General features: G+C 38.8%; 1 protein-coding gene across 2 annotated transcripts in view; it reads right to left on the reverse strand.

Annotated features, from left to right (window-relative positions):
• The window catches only part of tie1 (tyrosine kinase with immunoglobulin-like and EGF-like domains 1), an 86,388-nt gene that overhangs the window by 52,813 nt on the left and 7,685 nt on the right, over nucleotides 1–25,890 (reverse strand). For both annotated transcript variants that reach the window (XM_060830563.1, XM_060830562.1), the window contains 4 exons: nucleotides 8,251–8,544; nucleotides 4,580–4,690; nucleotides 2,144–2,299; nucleotides 917–1,048 (listed from right to left, as the gene is read on the reverse strand). In XM_060830563.1, coding sequence (XP_060686546.1) covers nucleotides 917–1,048; nucleotides 2,144–2,299; nucleotides 4,580–4,690; nucleotides 8,251–8,544 — 693 coding nt within the window. The remainder of the gene's footprint in view (nucleotides 1–916; nucleotides 1,049–2,143; nucleotides 2,300–4,579; nucleotides 4,691–8,250; nucleotides 8,545–25,890) is intronic.

The following is a 25,890-nucleotide window of genomic DNA, read 5'->3' on the forward strand; positions in this document are numbered from 1 at the left end:
CAGGTTAGGCTGCCGGAGAACAGAGCTCAGTAAAATGGACACTGAGAGCTTTATACCATGAAGTCATCTGCCATGTTATGGTGATGACATCATAAAGGTGTGTATTTTATTTGTTGTGAGAAACAGTACAGCACTGTTAATAATTCGTTCACCACCAGCACTTTTTCCTTACAGGACCATGGAGCACCTTACTATATTTTTCCCCACATTAAAGGCTGTGCGTAAGTTGTTGTTGTTGTATTGGGTGGAGTTGGTGTTTAGTGTACTGTGTACTGGATTGTACCATTCTAGTACAAAACGTGTTGCATTGTAGAGATGGAATGCACTTAAATGCATATGCAGCAATGTATATTGGATTAATTCCAGAGTTACAGTTCTTGTGTTTCAGTCCAGTCCAGTCTGAGATGTTAGCAATTAGCCTCAAAAGGTGAGCTTGGGAATCTAGATGTGTCCAACTGATTTTCAGAATAGGAATTAACTTATAATTAACTTAATAGTAAAATGATAAGGCAAAATTCACTGTGTGGTTATTTTTCTTCATCAAGTGCTTTTATTACCTTGCTTACTAAATGATGGTTAATATTTGCTAAGTATATATACATGTGTGGAGTATGTTCTCTACTAAAATTAGTGCATTTAAGTTTAGCACTGTTGTTCTGAATATGACTATGACTAATTATCTCTATTGAACAATACAGTTTTAGTTCTAAGCATGTAGATGGCTTATAGCTCTGTGGTTCACAGTAAGCAAGTTTCAGTACAAAACATTGCAATCAATAGGTCAGTTGCTTGCCATATATACATTTCAAATGAATACTGGTACACACATTAAATATGAATACTGAGACATAAACTCCCTATGGATAACTGATTTACAAAATCTCACTTTGCAATATTAATAATTGTGATTCCTCACCCATCTCACAGTTTTCTCCAGAAAAGCCTGGTCCACAGATACATTCCCCTGTACCTTCATGACAGATTCCCCCATTGAGACAATCAGGGCAGTCTTTATCACAAGCTGTTCCCCATTTCTTATGAGGACAAGCTGTAACATAGCATAATGGTGTAAATAAAACATCAAATTAGTATCTGGTAAGTATTGAGTCAAACTTAACTTATGCACGATTTCTTGGGCATATATCCTAGCATTATTTCAGAATTTGTTTTACCTAATAAACAAGGCTTGTCATCAATGTTTGAAGTATGGATGCAACATATTCATTTTCTTTGCTGACACATTACAAATGAGAAATCGACTACTTTTTCATTCAGTGAATTCCTTTCATTTTTAACCTTTTGAGTAATAATATGTACTGACCACCCAGCCTTCAAAACAGGCTATTAACACAAAGAGCTACCTCACAAACTCATTCAAACAAAAATGTAAAATTTGAGGTCAAGTATTAATATTCAGATCTGAAATTTGTGCTGCATATTTTATAGTTAATTTGAGGCCACCAAAGAACTGTTTGCCTATAGTGTGTCTGAGTGTAACCCCTTTCACTTAGGTGAGAAATTATTACTATTTGTGAGCATTTTCCTGCACTGTAACTGAGGTGACAATTCAGTGCAACAAGGTATTGTGCAAGTGGGAGATGTTTTAGTGATAGAGTAGGAAAATCAAAGAGATGCATAAAGAGAACTTCTTATTGACACAAGTGAGTGCATTGGGATGTTATAGCTGCAGACTAACTTTGGCTTGGTCGTGTATCGCGGTAGCTCTTGTTACAGACTCCAGCAGCCTCTGCTGGAAAAAATGTATGGAATTGTGGTTGGAAAAGGCTTGGTTGTTACTTTACTGCTGGCTATGAGACAAATGCAATTTTATGATGATCTGACAATATGTTTTCTTTTGTGAATTTTTATAACATTAATCTGAAGTCCTTGAACAGTAAGTGTAATAACATTGTTCAAATTCAGCAAATATTTTGTTGCAGATCAAGCTTTTGAAAAACCTTCCTTAAGTTTCAACTATTGTATTTGAACATGGTTTCTTTACATTATCATCTTGATGCTATTATTGTATTGAAATGAAGAAATGCTGTTTGAACTATCACTTACATATGTTCAGATAATACTGTGGTTTGTCTCCCTCAATTTGTACCTTTGCATTCTCTGCCAAATTCAAACTAGGCCTTACCTCGGACTATCAGTCTGAAGAAAACTCCATTCAGAAAATTCCCACTAAGTGCTGATGTGCTATAAACACAGGTGTGAGAAGGAGTTGCATTATCGATCTTCAAGGAAACAGTCCCATTCTCGATTTCATTAACGTGAATTGTACTGAAGTAGGTACCTGAGAAAACAAGAGCATCCTTTATACACTTTCAAGAATTCAGTAAGAGTGACAAAGAGGAAGGGGTAGATTGGAACAATAAGACTGAAAGATGACAAATGTTTAGCTGCAACGGAACACTAGAATAACTTGATGGAGAAAAGACTTGGGTTCATTTAGTTCACTTTTCACCATGTAGGTATCTTATGTTACAACAATTCTCGAGTTGATGACTAATAGTAATTGAGATCTATCAATTAGTTAGCAATAGGTACAACAAGATGCAGTGTAATGTCCTCTGCCCAGTCGTGGGAAATTTTGGGAATCATATGGTTATTGTCACCTTCTCCTCCCAAGCATGTGTCACATATCATGTCATAGAGATGTACAGCATGGAAACAGACCCTTCATCCAAATTATCCATGCCGACCAGATATCCTAACTTAATATAGTCCCATTTGCCAGCATTTGGCCCATATCCCTCTAAACCCTTCCTATTCATAGACCTATCCAGATACCTTTAAAATGTTGTAATTATGCCAGACTCCACCACTTCCTTTGGCAGTCATTCCATACACACACCACGCTCTGTGTGAAAAAAGTTCCCCTTTAGGTCCCTTTTCTCACTTTAAACCTATGTCCTTAGTTTGTAGACAGAATGTGATCCTTGTGTCTGGACATTCCCTCTGATGAGAGCTCAGCAGTGTTACTGTCTATATATGACCCATTTATTAATAATCAATCACTTAAGTAAGCAAGGATCCATCTCCCATGTTATTAAGGTCCCAGTGGGGTGGAAATCCCATTCATGAGAGCTGTTGCCTATTCAGAGACAATGAGACTCTATTACCAACAGTGCCATGGGAGTTGGTGGACACTGCCAGTAATGAAATAGTTCCTTCATCAGGGACCATCACTGGATTGTTGGAGACAGGCGAGTGGAGTGATAAGGTGTTGGAGATAGGACTTTGCCAGTGAGGTGGAGGAAGAAAGGATCTTATACAAGGGCAGTGCACAGTGCTCGTTGCTGGATTCCTTATTTGGGCACTGTCGGTGAATGAGCAATCCTACTGTAGGCCACTTTTCGGGAGACACATGAGAACCATTAACTCCGTGTGGGCTTACAGCCTTTACTGTCGCAGTGATGAGCTTAACTGATATCTTGTCAGAAGCAATGCCTCACTTCTCCATCCCTAGCACATTCAGTTAGGGACAGTGTTCCCAATATCAGGAATTGGACACAAGTAATCCTGCTTGATCTTTCTGGATCCCTGCCACTGTGCCATTTCTGCAGGCTCCATTGATCTGCACCCATCTTGTCTCAACCTCTGTGCATATTACTTAAGTGCCCCTGCCCTGAACAGCATTTCATCTCCTCAGCAACACCACTGTCTTTCTCAACCTGCACATTAGGTTAAGTTGCACTTAACACCTTTGAAATTCTTTAAGTAGGAATTGCACTATCCAACTACCAAGTGAGGGCTATGTTTTACAACAGACATGGTTCTGAAGGTGCTTGACAGGGTAAGTATTGAGAAGGTGTCTCTACTGAGTGTAGGAGTCTTAAACTAGGGAGCATAGTTACAGAGTTTAGGGGAGGCAATGGCTTAGTGGTATTATTGCTTTATTGTTAATCCAGAGACCTGGGTAATATCCTGGGAATCTGTGTTCAAATCCCACCATGGCGGATGATCAAGTTTGAATTCAATAAAAATCTGGAATTAAGAGTCTAATGATGACTGTGAATCCATTGTTGATTATCATCTGGTTCACTAGTGTCTTTTAGGGAAGGAAACTGCCATCATTATCTGGTCTGGCATCCATGTGACTCCAGATCCACAGCAAAATGGTTGACTCTTAAACTGCCCTCTGGGCAATCAGGGATGGGCAATAAATGTTGGCCTAGTCAGTGATGTCCTCATTCAGTGAAAGAATAAAAAAGAATAAGGAGGTACTCATGTAAAAATGAAATACAAAGGGATTTCTTCTCCCAGAGGATAGTGAATATGCAAAGAATTCTCTACCCCTGAGAGCTATGAAGCTTACATCACTGAAAGTCAATAAAGAAGTGATCGATTGATTTTTGAACAATCAGGGATTTGAGGGCTATAATGACTTAGCATGAATGAGCAGTTGAGGCCTGGGACAGATTAGCAATAATCTTGTTGCGTGTCCAAGCAGGCTTGAAGGACCAAATGGCCTACTTCTGCTCCTATTCCTTGTGTGCTGATTAATAGCTTCTCTGCAGGGAAGCTGACACACAGCTGAAGGGAAAGCTCAAGAACGGACTGTTTCACTCACCATTGCACTTCCACATGACATCTTCATTCACAGCATTCAGTTTCTGGACTACAAGCAGAGCTGTTTCCCCCTTGTTCACTGTTGTTGTGAGCTTGCTCGGGTAGAATTCAGCTGGAATGTCAAAACAAAACCATGTTATGTGTTGAAACAATGTGACTCAGTGGTGGAAAATTTACAATGACAATGATGGAAAAAGAGAATTTCTTTTTCCAAGTGATTATTGAGGATGCGACAGTGTCCAGCAAACACTGACACTGCTAGTGATGCTAGAGGAGGAGTTACCAAATGCTGAAACAACTGGTCATGATGGAGGAGAGCTCCCAGAGACAGTGATAGAGACAGGTGACAGAGATTTGTGAGTTAATGAACATAAACACCTCTAGTGATGGCTAAACAAGAATGATCAAACAGAGTAGGGTACATGTATGAGCACAGTATTAAGTATGGAAGCTGTATCACTGGACTCATTAATCCAGAGTCAAGAGAGTGGTGCAAAAGCACAGCAGGTCAGGCAGGATCCGAGGAGCAGGAAAATCGACGTTTCTTGATGAAGGGCTTTTGCCCGAAACGTCGATTTTCCTGCTCCTCGGATGCTGCCTGACCTGCTGTGCTTTTCCAGCACCACACTCTTGACTCTATCTCCAGCATCTACAGTATTCACTTTTGCCTCAGTGATTCAGAGGCTTGGATTAATAAAAAAAATGAAATCCCATCATTAAATTACAACGTAAATTCAGTTGTAAAGTAAACTTGGAATAGAAGTCTAGTATCAGTAATTGTAACCATTGTTAAATACAGGATTGTTGAAAAAGAAAAATCTGTTTCAATCATATCCTTCAGGAAAGGAAACCTTCCCTCACCACTAGATGCACAGTTCTGTGGTTAACTCCTAAGTGCCCTTGGGCAAGGACAGAAAAGAATCCCACAAGAAAATGGCAGTGTTAATGACTGAGGAAAAAGAATGAGACAGTGTGGATATTATTCGTGACAGAGAAAGTTAAACACAAATCTGACAACTATTTATAGATAATGATTTACCCAATAAATACCACCACATGGAGATGTTAGCATTGATGGTTGAAAAAGTTACTAAACGTAGAGATATAGGAGTCGTTTTCTCTGGTGTCCCTGTGGAAATTTGGCTGAAAAATACTAATGCAATCCCAGAGAATGCTGGAAAAACTCGGCATCTGGCAGCATCTGTGGAAAGCAACAGATTTAACATTAACTGTTCTGAAGAAGAAATACCAGACTTGAACCATTAACTCCCAACAGTGCAAATTTACAGCATCCACAGTATTTTGCTTTTCTATAACTTAATAACACACTGGACCCTGAAACGGTAATTGTTTCTCTCTCCATAGATGCTGCCAGACATGCTGACGTTTTCCAGAACTTTCTGCTTTTATTTCAGATTTATAGTATCCACAGTTTTGGATAGAACTGGATACGTTATAGAATCATAAGAGATAGCTGAGTTATGGAATGCTGTGAAAAATATGATTATTCTCTATATAACCGCAAAAGGTGCATCTGAGCACTAGAGGGGGCTAAAGTCACCCAGTTATACAGAAATAGCATGTTGAATTGCTAAAAATATGAAGAACCAAACTGTATGACAAACATATGTGGTAAGATTTCAGTTGTCATCCTTAGTATGATATTAAATATTATCCAATAAGCTCAGATTCCAAAAAATCAAAAGACCATAAAAGAGAGGAGCAGAATTAGGCCATTCAGCCCATCATGTCTGCTCTGTCATTTGATAATGGCTGATATGATTCTCAACCCCATTCTCCTGCCTTTTCCCTGTAACCTTTGATCCTCTTACTAATCAAGAACCTATCTATCTCTGTCTGAAACACACACAATGACTTGGTCTCCATAGTTTTCTGAGTTTCACAGATTCACCACCCTCTGGTTGAATGAATTGCTCCTCATCTCAGTTCTAAAGGATCATCCCCTTTATTCTGAGGCTGTGCCCTTGGGTCCAAGTTTCTCTACCAGTGCAAACGTCTTCGCCAGTCCATTATATCCAGGCCTCTCAGTGTTCTGAAAGTATCAATTAAAACCCCCTCATCATTTTTCAAAACTCCACTGAGAACAGACCCAGAGTCCTTAACCACTCCATCATATGACAAGCCCTTCATCCCCAGGTTCATTATTGCAAACTTTCGCTGGATCTCCCCCGGAATTCCAAGAGACACAAGGAGGGCTTAGAGAGCACTTTGGATGCCATGGGTGAAGAAGATGGCTGCCATGGGGGAAGAACGAGGGTTCCAAGCAGTAAGAAAGGGACAGCATAAGTGGTCTGCATGGACGGTCAAGAAAAAGGAACGTTCATAATGAGATGAAGAAGAGGACAGATTAAGAAGAGAGCTACAGGTGTGAGCAGGGAGAAACAGGTTGCAATGGTGAAGGAGGAGGAGGGAGACCTAAGGTTATGGGCGGGGTAATAGATGGAGGCTGCAAAAGACAGCAGTTTTAAACCTATCAATAAAGGAATACGTCACAGCTAAGTAAAGATTAGATTTATTATTTGCCTTGCCCAATACTGAATTCCACTTCCAGCAATGGAATTGCATATCAGACTGTTTGTATCTGAGAATGCGATACCACCCAAATTAAAAATTCCAAACCCACATTAAAAAAGAAAACAAAGAGAAAAATAATTGACTGGGACATTTAGAATAGTTCTCCTGATCCTCTTTATGATAGTGCTAAGACATCTTTGACATTGTTAAAAATCACACAACACCAGGTTATAGTCTAACAGGTTTAATTGGAAGCACACTAGCTTTCAGAGCGACGCTCCTTCATCAGGTGATTGTGGAGGGATCGATCGTAACACAGAATTTATAGCAAAAATTTGCAGTGTGATGTAACTGAAATTATACATTGAAAAATTGATTGTCTGTTAAGCCTTTCATCTGTTAGAATACAGTGATAGTTTCACTTCTTTCATGTGTAAATCACAAAACCCTTTTTTTTAAAGTTGTATTCTCGAGTTAGCTGTTAACCCGAGCTAACCAGAGAATGCAACTTTAAAAAAAAAGGGTTTTGTGATTTACAAATGAAAGAAGTGAAACTATCACTGCATTCTAACAGATGAAAGGCTTAACAGACAATCAATTTTTCAATGTATAATTTCAGTTACATCACACTGCAAATTTTTGCTATAAATTCAGTGTTACGATCGAGCCCTCCACTATCACCTGATGAAGGAGCATCGCTCCGAAAGTTAGTGTGCTTCCAATTAAACCTGTTGGACTATAACCTGGTGTTGTGTGATTTTTTAACTTTGTACACCCCAGTCCAACACCGACATCTCCAAATCATCTTTGACATTAGCAGGCAGATGAGGTCTTGATTTGATGTTGCATTCAAAACATGGCACCTCTAACAATGCAGCATCCCTTCGATAATGCACCATTGGAATGTCAGCCTTAATTTTCATGTACAAGCCCTGAATGAGAACTTGGAGACAGAACCTTAGGACTCAGAGGTAAGAGTAATGGCTGACTAGGTGTTTAACTTGAGTTCAACCATGGGTGATGATTTCCCTGACTGAAACTGTTTTAGAACAGCTTATGTGCCAGAAAGCATCAATACCAAATTAAGACTCAGTCAAAGCTACTTTGTTTCTGTCTAACTGTTGTTCCAATGATTACCTGCATTGCTGTTGATAATTGTCACAATGTGAGTTTTCTCTGCCTGTCGTCTTCCTTCGCAGTAGTAGATCCCCACCTGTTCCCAATCCTTACTGGAGCCTGTCGCCTGGATGCCATTGTGTCTGCTGGAGTCAGTTTCATAATTGAAATTGTGTTTTTTCACTTGAACTATTGAACTGTCCTTTTCCATTCTAAGTTCAGGTCCATCAGAACGACGCTCACCGGACACACAGGAAAGAGGAAATACATTCGAAGAATTGAGGTCCGTGATTAGGTAGAGGTCCAAAATTGCTCCTGTATGAAAAAATACATAGAAAGCATTGAAGATTCAAGATGTGAAAATTTGCAATGAAAGTCACATGACTTTCAGGCCTTCCTCATTAAGGTTATGTTTTGAAACTACACATTCCCTATTCTGAATATTGTAAGAAACTTTGCTTACTAGAAACTCATGGGCGCTGTAAACCAATTATAACAATTCATTTCAGATGGGATTTTTGTCTTGTATTCTATAAAATGTACAGGTTATAATCCTTTAAACTCTTGGAAGATATGAAAATTAAAGCAATTGTGTTTACATTTATTTCACAAATTTAGTATTTTCCCTCAATTTCAACAGAAAATACTCTTCTTTAATCTAAAAATACTGGGATGTTTCATTTTTGAAGGGAAAGTTTAGATATTTAAATTATTTAATCTGATGGAATGCCTAATTTATCATAATTACAAATGCATGAATGGTTTAGTGAGTAGCAAGTTACCTGTAAATTGAAATTTTAAAAATGTACCAAAGATTTTAATTGTGCATTTGCATTACACCAATGACTTTTGCATTTTTGTTAACCTTTTTAAAGCTTGGGAACATCCCACATGCTTCACAAACAGAATTTGACATACAGCCACATAGAGAGGTGTTAGGGCAGACAATCAAAAGCCTGGCTAAAGAGTTAAGTTTTAAGAAGCTATATATATATATATATATATATATATATAGTGGTAGAGAAGTGTAGAGGTTCAGGAAAAGCTTTCCAAAGGTTATGGTTGAAGATAATAATGCTGCAAATATAAGCATATAGATAATCAAATGCAAGTGTTGTAAGAGGCCATTTAAAACTCTACTGCTTTTGCAGTCCTAATGCACACCAAATCCTATTCCCCCATCATCACTTTGCTCGCAGACCTACATTGTCTCAGACTTAAGCAACACCTTGAATTTAAAATTTTCATCTTTTTTTCAAAAGCCATTAAACACCCCTGCACTACAGGTGAAATAGGGAAAAAGACATAACAAAAACATAGAACATCACAGCGCATTACAGGCCCTTTGGCCCTCGATGTTGTGCCGACCTGCCATACCAATCTGAAGCCCATCTAACCTACACTATTCCATGTACGTCCATATGCTTGTCCAATGACGACTTAAATGTACTTTACGACAATGGAGACTTGGGATTGCCACCCAACCATTGTCAAAAAGAACCAAGACAAAACAATTTCAATCTACCTGCAAAGCCAAAACTCTCAAAAAAAGGCTGTTCAATGACCAATCTCAAGAACATCCACTGTAACAACTGCAACAAATAACTCAGGGACCAATCCATACTTTTTAACTTTTACTTTTTTGTCACTTCCTGTTGCTAATCCACGTGTCGCATTATTATTTCATCTCATGGTTAGCAGCTAATAAACTCAGCTAATAAACTCACTCTTTCATTCAGAGTGATCAGGATGAAGGGCTTATGCCTGATTCTCCTGCTCCTCAGATGTTATCTGACCTGCTGTGCTTTTCCAGCACCACACTCTCGACCCTGATCTCCAGCATCTGCAGTCCTCATTTTCTACTCAGTGTTTCATTTACTCAAGAAATCCAATTCAATTGGCTGCTTTTACAATCTAAATTCCTTTGGTTTGGGTGAAAAGTATCCACTATGAAGGGGATTATTTTTAAAGTAATCTTGTTGTGACAAATGGAAGATGGTTTAGGGAGGGGGGAGCCATGCCTAGGGACTGCCATAATGCTGGCAAGGCTAACAATTATCATTTATCCCTATCTGCCCTTGAGATGATGATGAATGACCATATTCCTATAGTGGGGGTATGTCAACAAGTGCTGTTAGATAGATAGTCAATTATAGGATTTAAATAAATTGTTGAAGATGGAAAGATATTAAAGGTTTGCAAGGAAAATGAAGAAATTATCACTTGAATAGATAGTACTAAAATGGAACTGGCACTGATTCAAGCGGAATGGGTCAAATAGCCTCCTTCCATGTTTAAATATCAAAAATACTTTTGTAGGTCCATAAATATTGCCTGTCGAGATTGATATTTAATTTTTACAACCCGTTGCTCAGGTTATTAATCCAGTGAAACTATGCTCATTAGCTTGGCTTAACACTGCGGCACAAATGGCTGGTCTTCCTGCTAAAGGAAGGATGTTGTGAAACATGAAAGGGTTCAGAAAATATTTACAAGGATATTGTCAGGGTTGGAGCATTTGAGCTACAGGGAGAGGCTGAATAGGCTGGGGCTGTTTTCCTTGGAGGTTGAGGGGTGATCTTATAGAGGTTTATAAAATCATGAGGAGCATGGATAGGATAAATAGACAATTTCTTTTCACTGGGGTGGGGCAGACCAAAGCTAGAACGCATAGGTTTAAGTGAGAGGGGAAAGATTTAAAAGGCATCGAAATGGCAACTTTCTCATGCAGAGGGTGATGTGTGGTTGGAATGAGCTGCCAGAGGAAGTGGTGAAAGCTGGTAAAATTACAAGATTTAAAGGGCATCATGGGACTAGATTAATTTAGAATATCTGGTTAGCATGGACGAACTGGCCCGAAGGGTCTGCTTCCATGCTGTACAGCTCTATAGCTCTAACTGATAGATAGCTGAAGGTCACAACAGGAGGTAATGCATTGGTAGTGGCTTAGTGGTAATATCACTGAGCCGGTAATCCAAAATTTTACACTCAAATCTTCCGGGGATATGAGTTCAAATCACACCAGGGTAGATAGTGAAATTTAAATTGAATAAAAATCTAGAATATAATAACGTTGGTCATGTTACAACTGTTGGTTGTTATGTAAAAATAGAAATCTGCTGTCCTTGCCTGGCCAGGCCAACGTGTGACTGCAGGTAATGTGGTTGATTCTGAACTGCCCTCTGAAATGGTCTAGCCTCTCACTCTGTCTCAGGACAATTAAGGATTGGCAATAAATACTAGCTTAGCTAGTGATGTCCACATTCTATTAAATGAAAAAAGTACAATGATCAAAGTAAGTGTAAAACACTTTGAAGAGGACATGGTAACGTAACTCTCCCAAGAGAAATATCACAGCTCATTGTCCGTAGACTCTAACAAGAGAAAGTTTCCCCATTATTTCTGCAAGTAATCATGTTCTGAATTGTTATCTTTACAGACCTCTTGCTCAATGTTCTAACAGGCTGAAATGTCTTTCCTATCATATCTAGCTATTCCCATTTTCTCATTCCTCCTTGTTCTTCCCCATTTGTAACATTATAGGGGTTACTATTGACAGCAAGAGCTTTGCTAGGTTGTTGTAATCGAGAGGGCTTGACCTTTGGTATCGTACACCTTCGAGCTGATATTTAGAAAATGGAATAGCATGTTCCACATCAAAAAGAAGACTGACACATTTCACAGGGGGTGATGCAGCTGTTTTCTCATTTCCTGCACCGTCATAGTTCTGAAACGATGTCTAGTTCATTTCCTCAGTCTGTTTGATTGATAATAGCACCTCATCAGAATTTTTATGTGTGTGAGACAGAGCCATGTGATGTATCACTGAGTAGAATAGTACATGAAATCAGGATTTGAACAGGAACTACAGATAAATCACCAGAACCTGTTTTTAAATATTCTACTATAACCTCAGTGAAACCTGAAACACTTTTTCCTCCAAGGCAAGTTAACAGAAAGTGATTCTGTTTGTAACTGTTCTTGAGACAGGAGCAGCTGCAATTATAATATTACTGAGAGACACATAACTCTGATGTAGCGAGGATGCTGTAGACACAATTCCCATTGATATTTCAGCTGATTTTCAATCTGCTGTGGTATTATTCAGGGGTATGAAGACCAGGTACTGCATTCAGGTTAAACATGTGATTAGAAAGTGAAGAGATAATGACTCTGCTTTTCGTCATTTATATAAAAATTCTGGAAGTGGATGTAGGAAGTTTGCAGATGACACCAAAACATGAGGAAGGTTGTCTCATTTTACAATGGAATTTTGATCAAATGGGCTAATGCTAAGGCATCGCAGATGGAGTTTAACTTAGATAAATGTGAGATGTTGCATTTTGGTAAGGTAAACCAGATCCGGGGAGTGTTTCCGAACAAAGAGACCTAGGGGTGCAGGTGCATAGTTCCTTGAAAGTGGTGTCACAGGTAAATGGGTTGGTGAAGAAGGCATTTGGCATGCCTGACTTCATTGAGTCTAGAAGTTGGGGTGTTATGTTGTAGCTGCACTTGACATTGATGAGGCCACTTTTGGAATACTGCATACAATTCTGGTTGGCCTTCTAGAGGAAGGATATTGTTAAACTTGAGAGGGTGCAGAAAAGATAACAAGGATGTTGCTGGGACTGGAGATTTTGAATTATAGGGAGATGCTGAATAGGCTGGGTTTTTTTTTCCATGGAGCATTTGAAGCTGAGGGTGACCTTTATAGAGGTTTATAAAATCATGAGGAACATGGATAAGGTGAATAGCCAAGGCCCTTTCCAAGGATGGGGAAGACCAAAAGTAGAGGGCATAGATTTACGATGAGAGAGGAAAAACTTAAAATGGACCTAAGGGGCAACTTTTCCATGCAGAGAGTGGTGCGAGTATGGAGTGAACTGCCAGAGGAAGTGGTGGAGGCTGGTACAATTACAATTAAAAGGCATCTGGATGAGTATATGAAAAGAAAGGATTAGATGGATCTGGGCCAAATCCTGGCAAATGGGACTAAGTCAGATTGGGATAGCTGGTTGGCACAGATAAGTTGGACTTAAGGGTCTATCTCTCTATGACTCATACATTTGAAACAGGGAAGGAGGAATAGTAAAGGAATAGAAGTGGAAAATGACAGAGAGTGTGGAGAAAAAGAGCAAGCAAAGAGAAGGGAAGGAGATGGAAGGTGAGTTGGTACAAATGAAGGATGGGAAAGGGTGTGGGGTGGTGTTTGCCAGTTCATAAAGTAAAGCATTGAACATTAGCATGGTGGGGTAAGCGTGAGAGGTGTGAAGGTGAAGGCTGTTCATAAACAGATCTGTCCCTGATTTAGCTCAGTGATTCATAACTGAAGCCATAAGACTCAAATCAGCCAATAATGCAAGTTTCTGAACAGGCCTTTAGGCACTGGTGTTCATTTAATCTTCTCTCTTACATGACACAGCTGTGAAAGAGCTGCAACCAGAAGCTGATTCTGGGTTAATCCCAGCTCCATTTTTTTGTTTATTTAACCTATTTTTCTAATCAACCTGTTCAGAGATGTTATTATACAACTGTGGAACAGGTGGAACTTAAACCCAGACCTCCTGTTCCTGGGGTAGGGACACTCCCACTGCACCATAAGAGAGCCACAGTCCAGCTCTTCTAAAGAGGGCAGTGGTCAATGTTTGCAACTGCCTTTGGGATGAGTATCCTTTTTCAACTTTTAACAACAGAGTTGGAAAAGGAAGAGCTTTGTTGATGATCATTTAACAATTAACTTGATTTATTATTTTCCCAACATCCATCTCAAGCCTCAGAGAACAACACATACACCAGTTCTATGTCTAGGAAGTTACACCAGTTCTATGTCTAGGAAGTTGTGTGAAGAATATTCCTGAAGTTCCTAGCTGAAATTTGCTTCATATATCAATTAGTCAATTATGAAAATAAACATACATTGTCAAATTCTTACTGAGTTTAACTTTGTTGGGATGTAATGACCCTTAGGTCATTAAAGAGACTGCTGAACACACAGATCCAGACAGACATATATCCTGTCCCATTGTCTAAAATTTCATCCTTCTCCAAAGCTATTATCACAGTGTCAACATGCTTGAAATATAAGATCTGCATTCTTAAATCAATTCTGCCAGCATTAACTGTTTTGTTTGTGTTCTATATTAAATCAATTTAAACACATATCTACATTTATACAGGGCTGTGGTGAAAACATGACCTTAGTGCATCTGTTTCCAATCCCGCTTGCAATTAATCAAGGTTCTCCTCACCAGATCAGTTCTGCTTGTTAGGATCAAGTGGGAAAGGATAAACCAGTTCCTCTGTTTTCAACCTCCTCATTTGGTAATGAAAAATATTTAAGATCTTTTAAGCACAGAACTTCCCTTTATCAATTAAAATGTAGTTTTTTTTCTGTGAGTCAATCACAGAATATTCTTGTGTGAAAGAAAAATCAATTTTATTACCTGTTGATCTTATAGAAAATAATAAAGATAGAATGTCAAACACAAGGCCTTTGTACATTGGACCTTCATACACAAACTCACATCAGTACAAAGTTATAAAAGCTAAACAGATAATGTCCAGTACAAAGGAAGATAAGTTTTTTTAATTTATTCGTGAGATGTGGGCATTGAAGGGCTTACGCCCGAAACGTCGAATCTCCTGTTCCTTGGATGCTGCCTGACCTGCTGCGCTTTTCCAGCAACACATTTTCAGCTCTGATCTCCAGCATCTGCAGTCCTCACTTTCTCCCCGCATTGCTAATTGGGCCAACTGAATTGCCCATTCCTAGTTCCTCATGAGAAAATAGTGGTGAGATGCCACTGCAGTCCATTTGTGTATCCACAATGCCATCAGGGAGGCAAATCCAGGATTTTCACCCAAGGACAGTGAATGAACAGTGATATATTTCCAATTCAGAATGGTGAATGGCTTGGAGGGAAACTTCCAAGTAGTGTTGTTTCCAGGTATCAGTGGCCATGTATCTATAGTCACAGTTTAGAGTCCCTTGTGTGTTCATGTTTTAACCAGGACCACAGCCGATTCATTGAACTCTTGGACCTCAGCAGTGTTGAGTAACTAAAGCTATCCCTCCAAGTTCTCGATCCTCTGATTCTTCTTTACAGTTAATGTTAAGCTAGGCACTTTGCTTCTTCAGACTGACTGCCTTCTCAGTTGTTGTTCAGTTTTGTATTCTTTTTTTCAGCCCTTCCTGGTCTGCCAAAGCACTTCTTGAAATACAAGTTGACTGCATAAGCTATGCCTGTTGAGGTCATTGTGTCGGGGTTGATAATTCCAGTTGATGTTTCATCACTAATAAGTAAAGGTTCTCAGAATGGTGTAAACCAAATAAGGAATTGGAATCTTTTCACACCTCCCATTTATTCTGATTTGACTGGTTTCTTTGCTCATGGATCTTCAATCTAAGCCATGTAAGTTCCATGAAATTTGGCCAATCTGTTTGGATTAGGAAATCTCTGTGGCCATTTTAAGTCAGTATTTTGGTTCCTTTTTAAAACTATTTCAATCCTTGTTAGTCCAGGTATTAAACTGACTCATGGAACACAAAGATCAATAGTCTGTATTATATTTAGTCATGACAATTAAAATAGTCTACCTCTTCACCTTCTCACTACCCTACTAGCTTCCCAATGTCACCTCATTCTCAAAACTAATCTTAACCCACCCCTTTGCATTATCTGCTCAATGCTGAGTTCTACCATTCTACTTTGCTTTGCAGTCACTTGTTTCACCTTCAACTCATTATTGTCCATCCATTATCCTTGCCCCTACCCAAGTAAAAGTCATCACTATCAAAGATGCTCCCTTTCTCCTGCTTCCCTTCATTTCCTTCAAAAATACACTTTCATATCTTCTTAATTATATTCTGTCTCTTCCTCCCTCCATCCTTCTCTTTTTCTCACTCTTTGAGACAGACCTTGTCTGAAATGGGCAACGGAGATTCAAAACTTTGAATGTAAGTGAAAACAGGAAGAGATCTAAAGTGAACTCTGAGCTCCCTGCTACAAGAGAAGAAGTTGTGACATTCAGGGTTCAGAAAAGATTTACAAGGATGTTGCCAGGATTGGCAGGTTTGAGCTATAGGGAGAGGCTGAAACGGCTTGGACTATCTTCCCTGGAGCGTTGGAGGCTGAGGGGTGAGCTTATAGAGGTTTAGAAAATCATGAGGAGCATGGAAGGGGTGAATGGCAAGATGTAAAAGAGACCCGAGGGGCAGCATTTTCACATAAAGGGTGGTGTGTGTATAGAATGAGTTACAACATTTAAAACGCATCCAATGGGTATATGAATAGGAAGGGTTTAGAGGAATGTGGGTCAAATGGGACTAGATTAATTAAGGATATCTGGTCAGCATGGATGAGTTGGACCGAAGGGTCTGTTTCCATGCGCAGTACATCTGTATGACTCTATGATTTGCCAATTCACTTTCATCCACTTATATAAAGTTAAGCTGTACCACATTGTCTCATAGATATGGCACTGGAAGAAAATCTAAACCATCAACAAAGTACAACTGCATATTAAAACCAATTAAATATCCAGCTGTTTTCTTGAATTCTCTCAATACATTTTCTGGGGTAAATGGAGTAGAAAACAAAAGTTACAGACGGTTTATATTTTAAATTCAAACATTTCTCTCATTCTCTCCCTGACAGAAACATATGCCCCCTTTCAAAACAAAGTCAATAAAAACATTTCCTTCAATCAAGTCTTTAAAGAATTGTGAAAAACAATTTTTAAAAAATGAAAATGCCAAAGACAAACAGTGCAAAGACACTGAAACATCCTGAGGACACCTTTAAGTCAATGCCTTCAGTTCACCTACCGTCCGCAGATTTAGCTTTTCTATCAGCGCAATTTATCAAATTTTCTTTTTGTTTTGGAAAGTCACTATTGAATGGCACATGTCTACATTCAGGGGTCGTTTTCAGATGGCAGCCAATGAATCGTGGAGTTCCACAACTTGAGACCACAATTATTCACGTTATACATTAATGAGCTGGATGAAGGAATTGAGGGCATTGTTGCTAAGTTTACAGATGACATAAAGATAGGTGGTGGGTCAGGTAGTTTTGAGGAAGTGGGGAGACTGCAGAAGGACTTGGACATGCTAGGAGAGTAGGCAAAGAAATGGTAGATGGAATACAATGTGGGAAACTGTGTGGTTATGCATTTTGGTGGGAAGAAAAGAAGCATAGAGTATTTCCTAAACGCTCATTCAGGATCCTCTTAAGGTTAACATGTAGGTTCAGTTGTCAATTAGGAAGGCAAATGCACTGTTAGCATTAATTGCAAGAAACCTAGAATGTAAGAGCAAAGATGTACTGCTGAGGCTGGTTAAGGCTCTGGTCGGACCATGTTAAGAATACTGTGTGCGGGTTTGGGTCCCATATCTAATGTACTGGCATTGAAGATTAACAAGGATGATCCCAGGAATGATTTGTCATATATGTTTGCCATATGTGGAGCAGTTGAGCACTCTTGGTCTGTAGTCAATGAAGTTTAGAAGGACGAGGGGGAATCTGATTGAAACTCATAGAACACTGAAAGGCCTGGATAGAGAGAATGTGGAGAAGATGTTTTCTCAACACTAGTACTCCACAAGGCTGCATACTGGCTCCCCCACCCCCCAACTGTTATCTTTAAATGATCACAACTGTGTGGCCAAATTCGGCCCCAACTCCATTTGTAAGTTTGCTGGCGACACCACCTTTGTAGGTTGGATCTCAAACAATGACGAGACAGATTACAGGAAAGCGATTGAGCGTTTACCGGTATGATGTAAAGACCACAATCTCTCCATGAATGTTAGCAAGATAAAGGAGCTGGTCATTGACTTCAGGAAGCAAAGTGGAGGGCACACCCTTATCTGCATCTTTGGTGCTGAGGTGAAGATGGTTGAGAGCATTAAGTTCCTGGGAGTGATGATCACTAGCAATTTGTCCTGGTCCACTCCACACTGCAGTCAAAAAATCACAACAATGCCTCTTCTTCCTCAGGAGGCTAAGGAAATTCATCCACAAAGACTCTTAGCAACTGTTATAGATACACCATGGAAAACATCCTATTTGAATGCATCACAGCATGGTATAGCAACTAAAAAAGAGAAAACACTGGAAAATCTCAGCAAGTCTGGCAGCATCTGTAAGGAGAGAAAAGAGCTGACATTTCGAGTCTAACTGACTCTTGACAAAGGATCAGTTAGACTCGAAATGTCAGCTCTTTTCTCTCCTTACAGATGCTGCCAGGCTTGCTGAGATTTTCCAGCATTTTTTCAATGAGCTACACAGGAACACAGAGTTCCCTCGGCAATTGTGGATAAAATTTCTGGACAGTGCTGTGAGATACCCAAAAGAGAAATCATAGGGTATTAAAAAGAATATTTCTTCAAACTTTCTTTGAATACTTTTGTTGATATGGTTTAAAAAAAGTACTGAGATGGGGGAATACAAGATTGACTCAGATGATTGGAGTTGTAAAACTGTGTTGTGAAATCGGCAGGAAAATCTTCTATTGCAGTTGGCAATGCTATTGTACCCTTCTTTGACACTGAGAGTTCAATTTTGATGAAGGCACAGAAAGACTCACAAAATAATTGCTTGCTGGGACTCTCAATCGGATGTTGTGCTCGGTTCTCAATCTTATCACATGTGAAATTAATCTTAACAATTCACCAGGCAGTAGGTATTTTATTTTGTGATTTATCAATTCCTTCATAATTTTTGCAAACATGACTCCAAGATCCTGCCTTAACTTCTTCGACTTAAGTGAACAGAGCTTTACTTTTTTGTCTCATCATTAGTAAATTCTTTCATTCCTGGTGTCATCTAACAAATCCACACCATAAAATATTCAAAATACTCTAGCAAGATAAATTAGCGTCCTGTACAAATTTATAATTATTTCCTTGTTCCTGTATAGAGCACCCCGGACATCAGACCAAGAAATCAATATGCCATTGTTTAATGACATTTTGTTCTTGTCATTTCATTTGTAAAGATCTAGCTATCTTCATCCCTCAACTTATTTGTGTTTCTAAGGTATAATTAGGGAATTGTTTGTTTTTCTTAATATTTCACTCATCTGGAAGTTTCCTTCACTTTCTTATCTTCTAATTTATCGTCAGTAAATTCTGGCATTATTCCCAGTCTATGCAAATTGTTTGCTTCTATAAAGAATGAAAAGAATACCAATCCAGTGGACTTCCTGTTAGCTTCATTTTATTAAGATGAGAAACGTCTTTTACTCTTAATCTCTTGTTAATCCCTCTATTCATGTTTCCACTTCACCTTTAATAACACTGCTTTCTCCTTTAAAACAAGGATTTTAGATGAAACATTATCACCTTTTTTAAAATATGAAAAATAAATAACATCCCCTCCATCTCCTTTGTCTTTTTGTTCAGGGACATACAACAGCAAAATCAAAGAATAAAATTAGTGTAGAATAAAATGAATGAATGACAAATCCATTGTCAGTTCCTTCTTGGCCTTAGCTTTTTGAACAGTTCTGTAATGCTACCCTTTATAATGGTTTCCATTTCTATCACTCATCCAAGTCATTTACAAAAATAATAAAGAGCAGAGGTCCCAGAACAGATCCCTGTGGAACAACATTGGTCACCAAGCTCCAGGCTGAATACTTTCCATCCACTGCCATCCTTTGTCTTCTATGGGCTAGCCAATTCAGACAGCCAAATTTCCTGTATCCCATGCATCCTTACTTTCTGATTGAACCTACCATGGGGAACCTTATCAAAAGGCTTGCTAAAATCCATATACACCACTTCCACTGCTCCCTTCATCAATGTGTATTGTCACATCATCAAAGAATTCAATAAGGCTTGTGAGGTATGACCTGACCCTCACAAGGCCATGCTGACTGTCATCCATCAAACAATGCTTTTCCAAATTATCATAAATCCTGCCTGTTCCAATATTAACATGAACATAAAGGGAGAGAAATTTGGATACTGCATCATCGCAAAGCAACCTCAACAGCCTGTGGGACTGACAGACATGGGAACTGATGCAATTTGGCAGAGTAATGTTACACAAGCTAATTTTCCTCCACAAAATGGCAATGGTTATCACAACAAAATGAATTTACTTATCACATTGTAAAATAACCCAAGACACTTCTTAGGACTGGCACTGACAATTTAACAATTTCAATGACACTGGAAAAAACACACTTAGCATTAGTCAACAAAAGTTGGTCAATGAAGTCTGACAAGCATCAAAAGAGGAGAGGTAACAAAGTGGAGAGCCTTACAGACAGAACTGCAGAGCTTAAGAGACAGTTGAAAGCATGATCACCAATGGAAAGGTGAAGGAACTCAGGGATGCAAAGGAGGCTAGAACTGGAGGTAAGCTTAGTTCTTAATGGGTCATCGATATAAACACTTGGAGGTAGATGTAAATGAGTCTATGATATATAATATATTTTTTAAAGAAATATGTATGTATGGAATTTAATATATTACGTATAGATATAAACACACCAGTGAAGTTACCATGGCATTTCACACAGGGAGTCAAGAACAAGTTTAATTTTCAAATGAATCAAAATTAGAAAGCAATGGGTAATTAAACCATTACATGAACACATAATTCAGTCCCTATTTTAAAGTCATATATTTTATTCAAATACATTGATTTTATTATGATTTAAAAGCTTTCTAAAAGGTATGAAACTGTAATGAAATTTGATAAGCAGGGAAATAGAACGTAGGTGTTTCTCCACAGTACAGACTGGGGAGCTGGATGATTCAATACTTTATACACAACAAAATGTGAGTGCCACCACAAACTAAAGGTCAGAGGATGGTATGTTTACACACATCTTCAGCAAAGAATGTGGAATTTCCAAGGGAAGTGAAAATTTTGTAAACAGGAAATGTGCATAGACATATATTAGCTATAAACTCTCAGAGCTTCCATGGTATTTTCATGATGAGTCAGAGATATGGAGTTAGAAAATAGTCCTCTTTGTGCATGTTTTCCATCCATAAAATATACACAACAATGGTTCAAACTCACAAAGCTATGCTCTGCACTCTAGGATGTTTGAAATATATTCAGCATTATATTGACCTTGACTAATTTTTGTGAATCCAAAGCACTGCCTTCAGTAGGCAGGAAGTTCCTTACATGCATTAATGAGGGGCTTAATGGTCTATTAATGTAGAACAGAGGTGTGGCAATACTTTTGGAAGAATTGAATGTGGTTTTGAGTTTGATGTTATTTAGGAGGTGCTGGGCTTGGACAGATTGTTTTCAGGTTTTCAGATTGTTGGAAAGAGTGAAAAGGGCATATTGGTCCTCAAGGTGTCAGACAGAATTGGCTATAAAAATGGCCAAGGAGTAGGAAGTCAGCAATAAATGAAGGAGGGCCCTGCAAAGGGGCTGAGAGCAGAAGGAAGGATGGTGTAGGAGAATAATTGACACCACTCTTCAATTCCTCTCTGGTATCCAGTTGATTGCCCCTCTCAGTTAAAGAGTCTGAAGTTCAAAAAGCAGAAGCTTAATGTGGAAGCTACGAAAGTATCCCACCACTGCACTACAAAGCCATTACTGTGGTGTTAGCCATAAGTTCAGAGTGTTGCAAGAGCAGGGTTTGCACCGTCAGAGTGGTCAGGAAAAATGTCTATTATGAGGGCCAGGGTTAAAGACTTCTGTGTGCTTGGTCAGCATGTCTCGTGGTATAGCCATCATGGAATTCTGGATGACATGGTGGGGGTCGAGTAAGGCCCACTACATGGGCAGAATAAAAGGTGAAGGTCTGAGAATTATCTGGCCAACTTCAAGCCTGAGAAATTAGACGAGGCTGAACAAGTGGGAGGGGGAAGGTATCTGATGTGCGTGTGATGCGTGGTTTGTGTACAGCATGGGAAGACTGTCACTTTTGACTCTCGATGGGGTCTGGGTTGGAGGATTGGGGGGAGAACAGGGAACAATCAATTCAGTGAGGAAAATGACTGGTCTGAAACACTTGGGAATTATGTCATGACAGGCAAGATAGTATGATTCCCTCCAGCTAGTTAGGTATCAGGACAGATTGGCACCAAAAGGTCTCCGGGTTCGGCAGTCCTGCATGGCGATAATTAATTATCACCTTAATTAAAAATCAAAAGGGAAATTTAATTACAAGGTGGAAATAACAAGATGGTGTCAAAAAGTCTGAAAGAAAATATGTTACAAAAAGCATGTGGTAGAGTCACAAACATTGCGTGTATCTGCAAAACTATTATTAAAAATGACTTTTATATCACTTTTGAGAAGTTTAAAAGGGATAAATTATGAATAACGCATCACACAAAATAGGAAAAATGAAAGGTCACTTCTAGCATCTTGCTGACTGATCCCTTTTATCGTTTAAGTTCTCAAGAATAATGATGTTCTGCATCAAGCCAAATTCCTTTTATTTAAGAGCATTTTATAGCACACAAAGTGAAACATTTTATTGCACTTTTAAATGCAATTTCATTTACATCACCTGTCTTTATCAAAGCTTTATTGGACAGATATTATGATAAATGAAGTTCTAGAATATTTTAAACCTTTGCAGAAATAATAACACAATGTCACAGAATTTACTTCTGAAAAAGTAATGTGTTCGAAGGCACGAGTACCAGATTTGGAGAGACTGTGGCACAAGCACTAAGGAACTATGCTGATGGGATTGTCTTCACCTGAACCATGCTGGGGCCAGTGATTTTGCCAACTGCATAACTATGGAAGTGGAGAGGTTTTTAAACTAAATGATCAAGGGTAATGGATCAAAATTTTGAGAAAATGTGATAAATCAAAGAGTAGATTCAAGGACAAAGTAAAAGGTATTATGTGGTAAATGATAAGCAGACTGTGCAGGAAAGGAATCTAAGATTCACTAAACAGATAACACCACAATCCACAAAAAGAGTGAAAGGATGAAACTGAATATTCTGTATGTGAACACATGCAGCATTTGAAACAGAGCAGATAAATTGTGAGATAAATAGAAATTGATAAATGCAACCTGGTAGCCATTACAGAGATACGGCAGTAGAATAACATGGATTCGGACCTCAATCGTAAATGGTAGAGGACATTTAGAATTGATAAGAAACTAGCAAAAGGTGCAGGTGTGGTTCTCCTTGTTAATGATGGTATTAGCTCAGTAGAGTTCCATAGTAATGAATTAAGATTGGAAAGTCAAGATGGGGAAACAGTTTTAGTACAAATAAGGAATGAAAAAGGCAAGAAGTCATTTGTACACACCCCCTAGCAGTAACCATTCAGTGGAGTGAATAAGTGAGGAAGAAATAATTTTGTCAGAAAGGTATAGAAATAATCATGGGACATTTTAATACCTATATAGACTGAAAATGCCAGATGAACAAAGGTAGCCTCAATGAGACGTCATAGCATGTTTTCAGGATAGTTTCTTAGAACAACATGTTCAGGAGTTGAGACCTGGTATTGTGCAACAAGATAGGATTAAGTAGCCATCTCATAAACAGAAGTAGGTACTGGAAATGCTGGAGATTAGAGTCAAGATTAGAGTGGTGAATGATGAATTCCTGATGATATATTGATTGCAATATAAGTTTGCTCAATATATCGTTTTAGTTACATAACACTGTGATCTTTTGTTATACATTCTGTGTATTATGATTCTGCCCCACTCTTGTTACTTGATGAAGGAGCAATGCTCTGAAAGCTGAACTTCTAAATAATCCTGTTGGCCTATAACCTGATGTTGTGTGATTTTTAACTTTGTCCACCTCGTCCAATGCCAGCACATCTTTGCTTTTTTAGTTATCCTCTGCTGGTCCTTAAATGCTTCCTAATCTTCTGAGTTCCCACTAATCTTCACACATTCTATGCATTTTCTTTTGATTTTATGCTGTCCCTGACTTGCTATGTCAGCCATGGTTGCCTCATTCTCCCCTTAGTTTGTTTCTTCTTCCTTGAGATTAATTTCTGCTGTGCTTCCTGTATTATCCCTCGAAACACCTGCCATTGCTGCTCCACTGTCTTCCCTGCTAGGTTTCCCTTCAAAAAAACTCTGGATAGCTTCTCCCTCATGCCTTCACTCAATTGTAATGCTGTTACATCTGATACAATCTTCTCCCTATCAAACTGCAGGATGAATTCTATCACATTACAATCATTTCCAATGAGGGGTTCCTTTACCTTAAGCTTCCTAATCAGGTTTGCCTCATTCCACATCACCAAATCCAGAATTGCCTGTTCCAAAAAAGCACCTCGTAGACGTTCGATGAATTTCTTTTCTTGAGATCCACTACCAACCTAATTTTCCCAGTCCATCTGCATACTGAAGTCCCTACAATTATTGTAAAAGTGCCTTTTTGACTTGCCTTTTCTATCTCCTCATTTATTTTCTTCCCCACATCTTTGTTACAAGTGGTGTACAAGAGTTTTGTACACCACTCCCATCCATGACTCTAGTTATGCGATTAGCCAGGGCTCTAGTCCAGCATTGTTCTGATACCAGAATTCAAAGATTTTTCATCAGTATCTGAATCTTAGACCCTTGTTTTAAAATAAGCATGGAAATCAGTATATTTTAACAATTAAAGATATTTTAACAAGATTTCCTGCAGAGTGTCTCTGGGGAAATTACAGCAAAACTGGGAATGGAAAGTCTAGTTCAATTTTTTACAAGGTATGGATTACCCAAACAAATACAATCAGATATAACATAGAACATAGAACAATACAGAGCAGAACAGGTCCTTCGGCCCTCGATGTTGCATCGACCTGTGAACTATTCTCAGCTCATGCCCCTACGTTATCCCCAAATCATCCATGTGCTTATCTAAGGATTGTTTAAATCTCCCTAATGTGGCTGAGTTGACTACATTAGCAGGTAGGGCATTCCACGCCCTTACCACTCACTGCATAAAGGACCTACCTCTGACATCTGTCTTAAATTTAACATCCCTTAATTTGTAGTTATGCCTCCTCGTACACGCTGATGTAATCATCCTAGGAAAAAGACTTTCACTGTCTACCCTATCTAATCCTCTCATCATCTTGTATGTCTCTATCAAATCCCCCCTTAGCCTTCTTCTTGCCAATGAGAACAGGTTCAAGTCTCTCAGCCTTTCCTCACAAGACCCTCCCTCCAGACCAGGCAACATCCTGGTAATGCACAGATTAATGTTGCAAGTATTCAAAATAGCCAACAGATTGAGAATAAAACAATTTACAGTCTCAGTTTATCAATTCCAATTTCAAGGACCATTCGAAAGATGGCATTGTACTTTAAAAACCATGCCTATAGTTTGTTGTCAAGGATGTCCTAATGAGTGCACTGGATTCAGTCCCTTCCAACTGATAAATGTACATGAAGTGAGAAGACCCTTTAAGCTAATTGAAGGGAAAGTTATCAACCAAAACTGAGAGATTGCACTTCCAGTCTTTGTGTCAAGTTTCTAAAGTTCTCAGCAAATAATAAAAATTAGAGCAGACTGGACAACAGCTCGGAATTATGTTGCTGGAGAATCTTGTTACAAGCACGGAAAACACTGGAGAAACTCAGCAGATCAGGCAGGACCTGTAGAGTTGGAAACAGAATAAACAACGTGAGTCCAGTGTGACTCTTCTTCAGAATTCTGGACGTTTAACAAGATTTCCTGCAGCAATTCGA

Source organism: Hemiscyllium ocellatum, chromosome 9, assembly GCF_020745735.1.
Source record: "Hemiscyllium ocellatum isolate sHemOce1 chromosome 9, sHemOce1.pat.X.cur, whole genome shotgun sequence".
Classification (NCBI taxonomy): Eukaryota; Metazoa; Chordata; class Chondrichthyes; order Orectolobiformes; family Hemiscylliidae; genus Hemiscyllium; species Hemiscyllium ocellatum.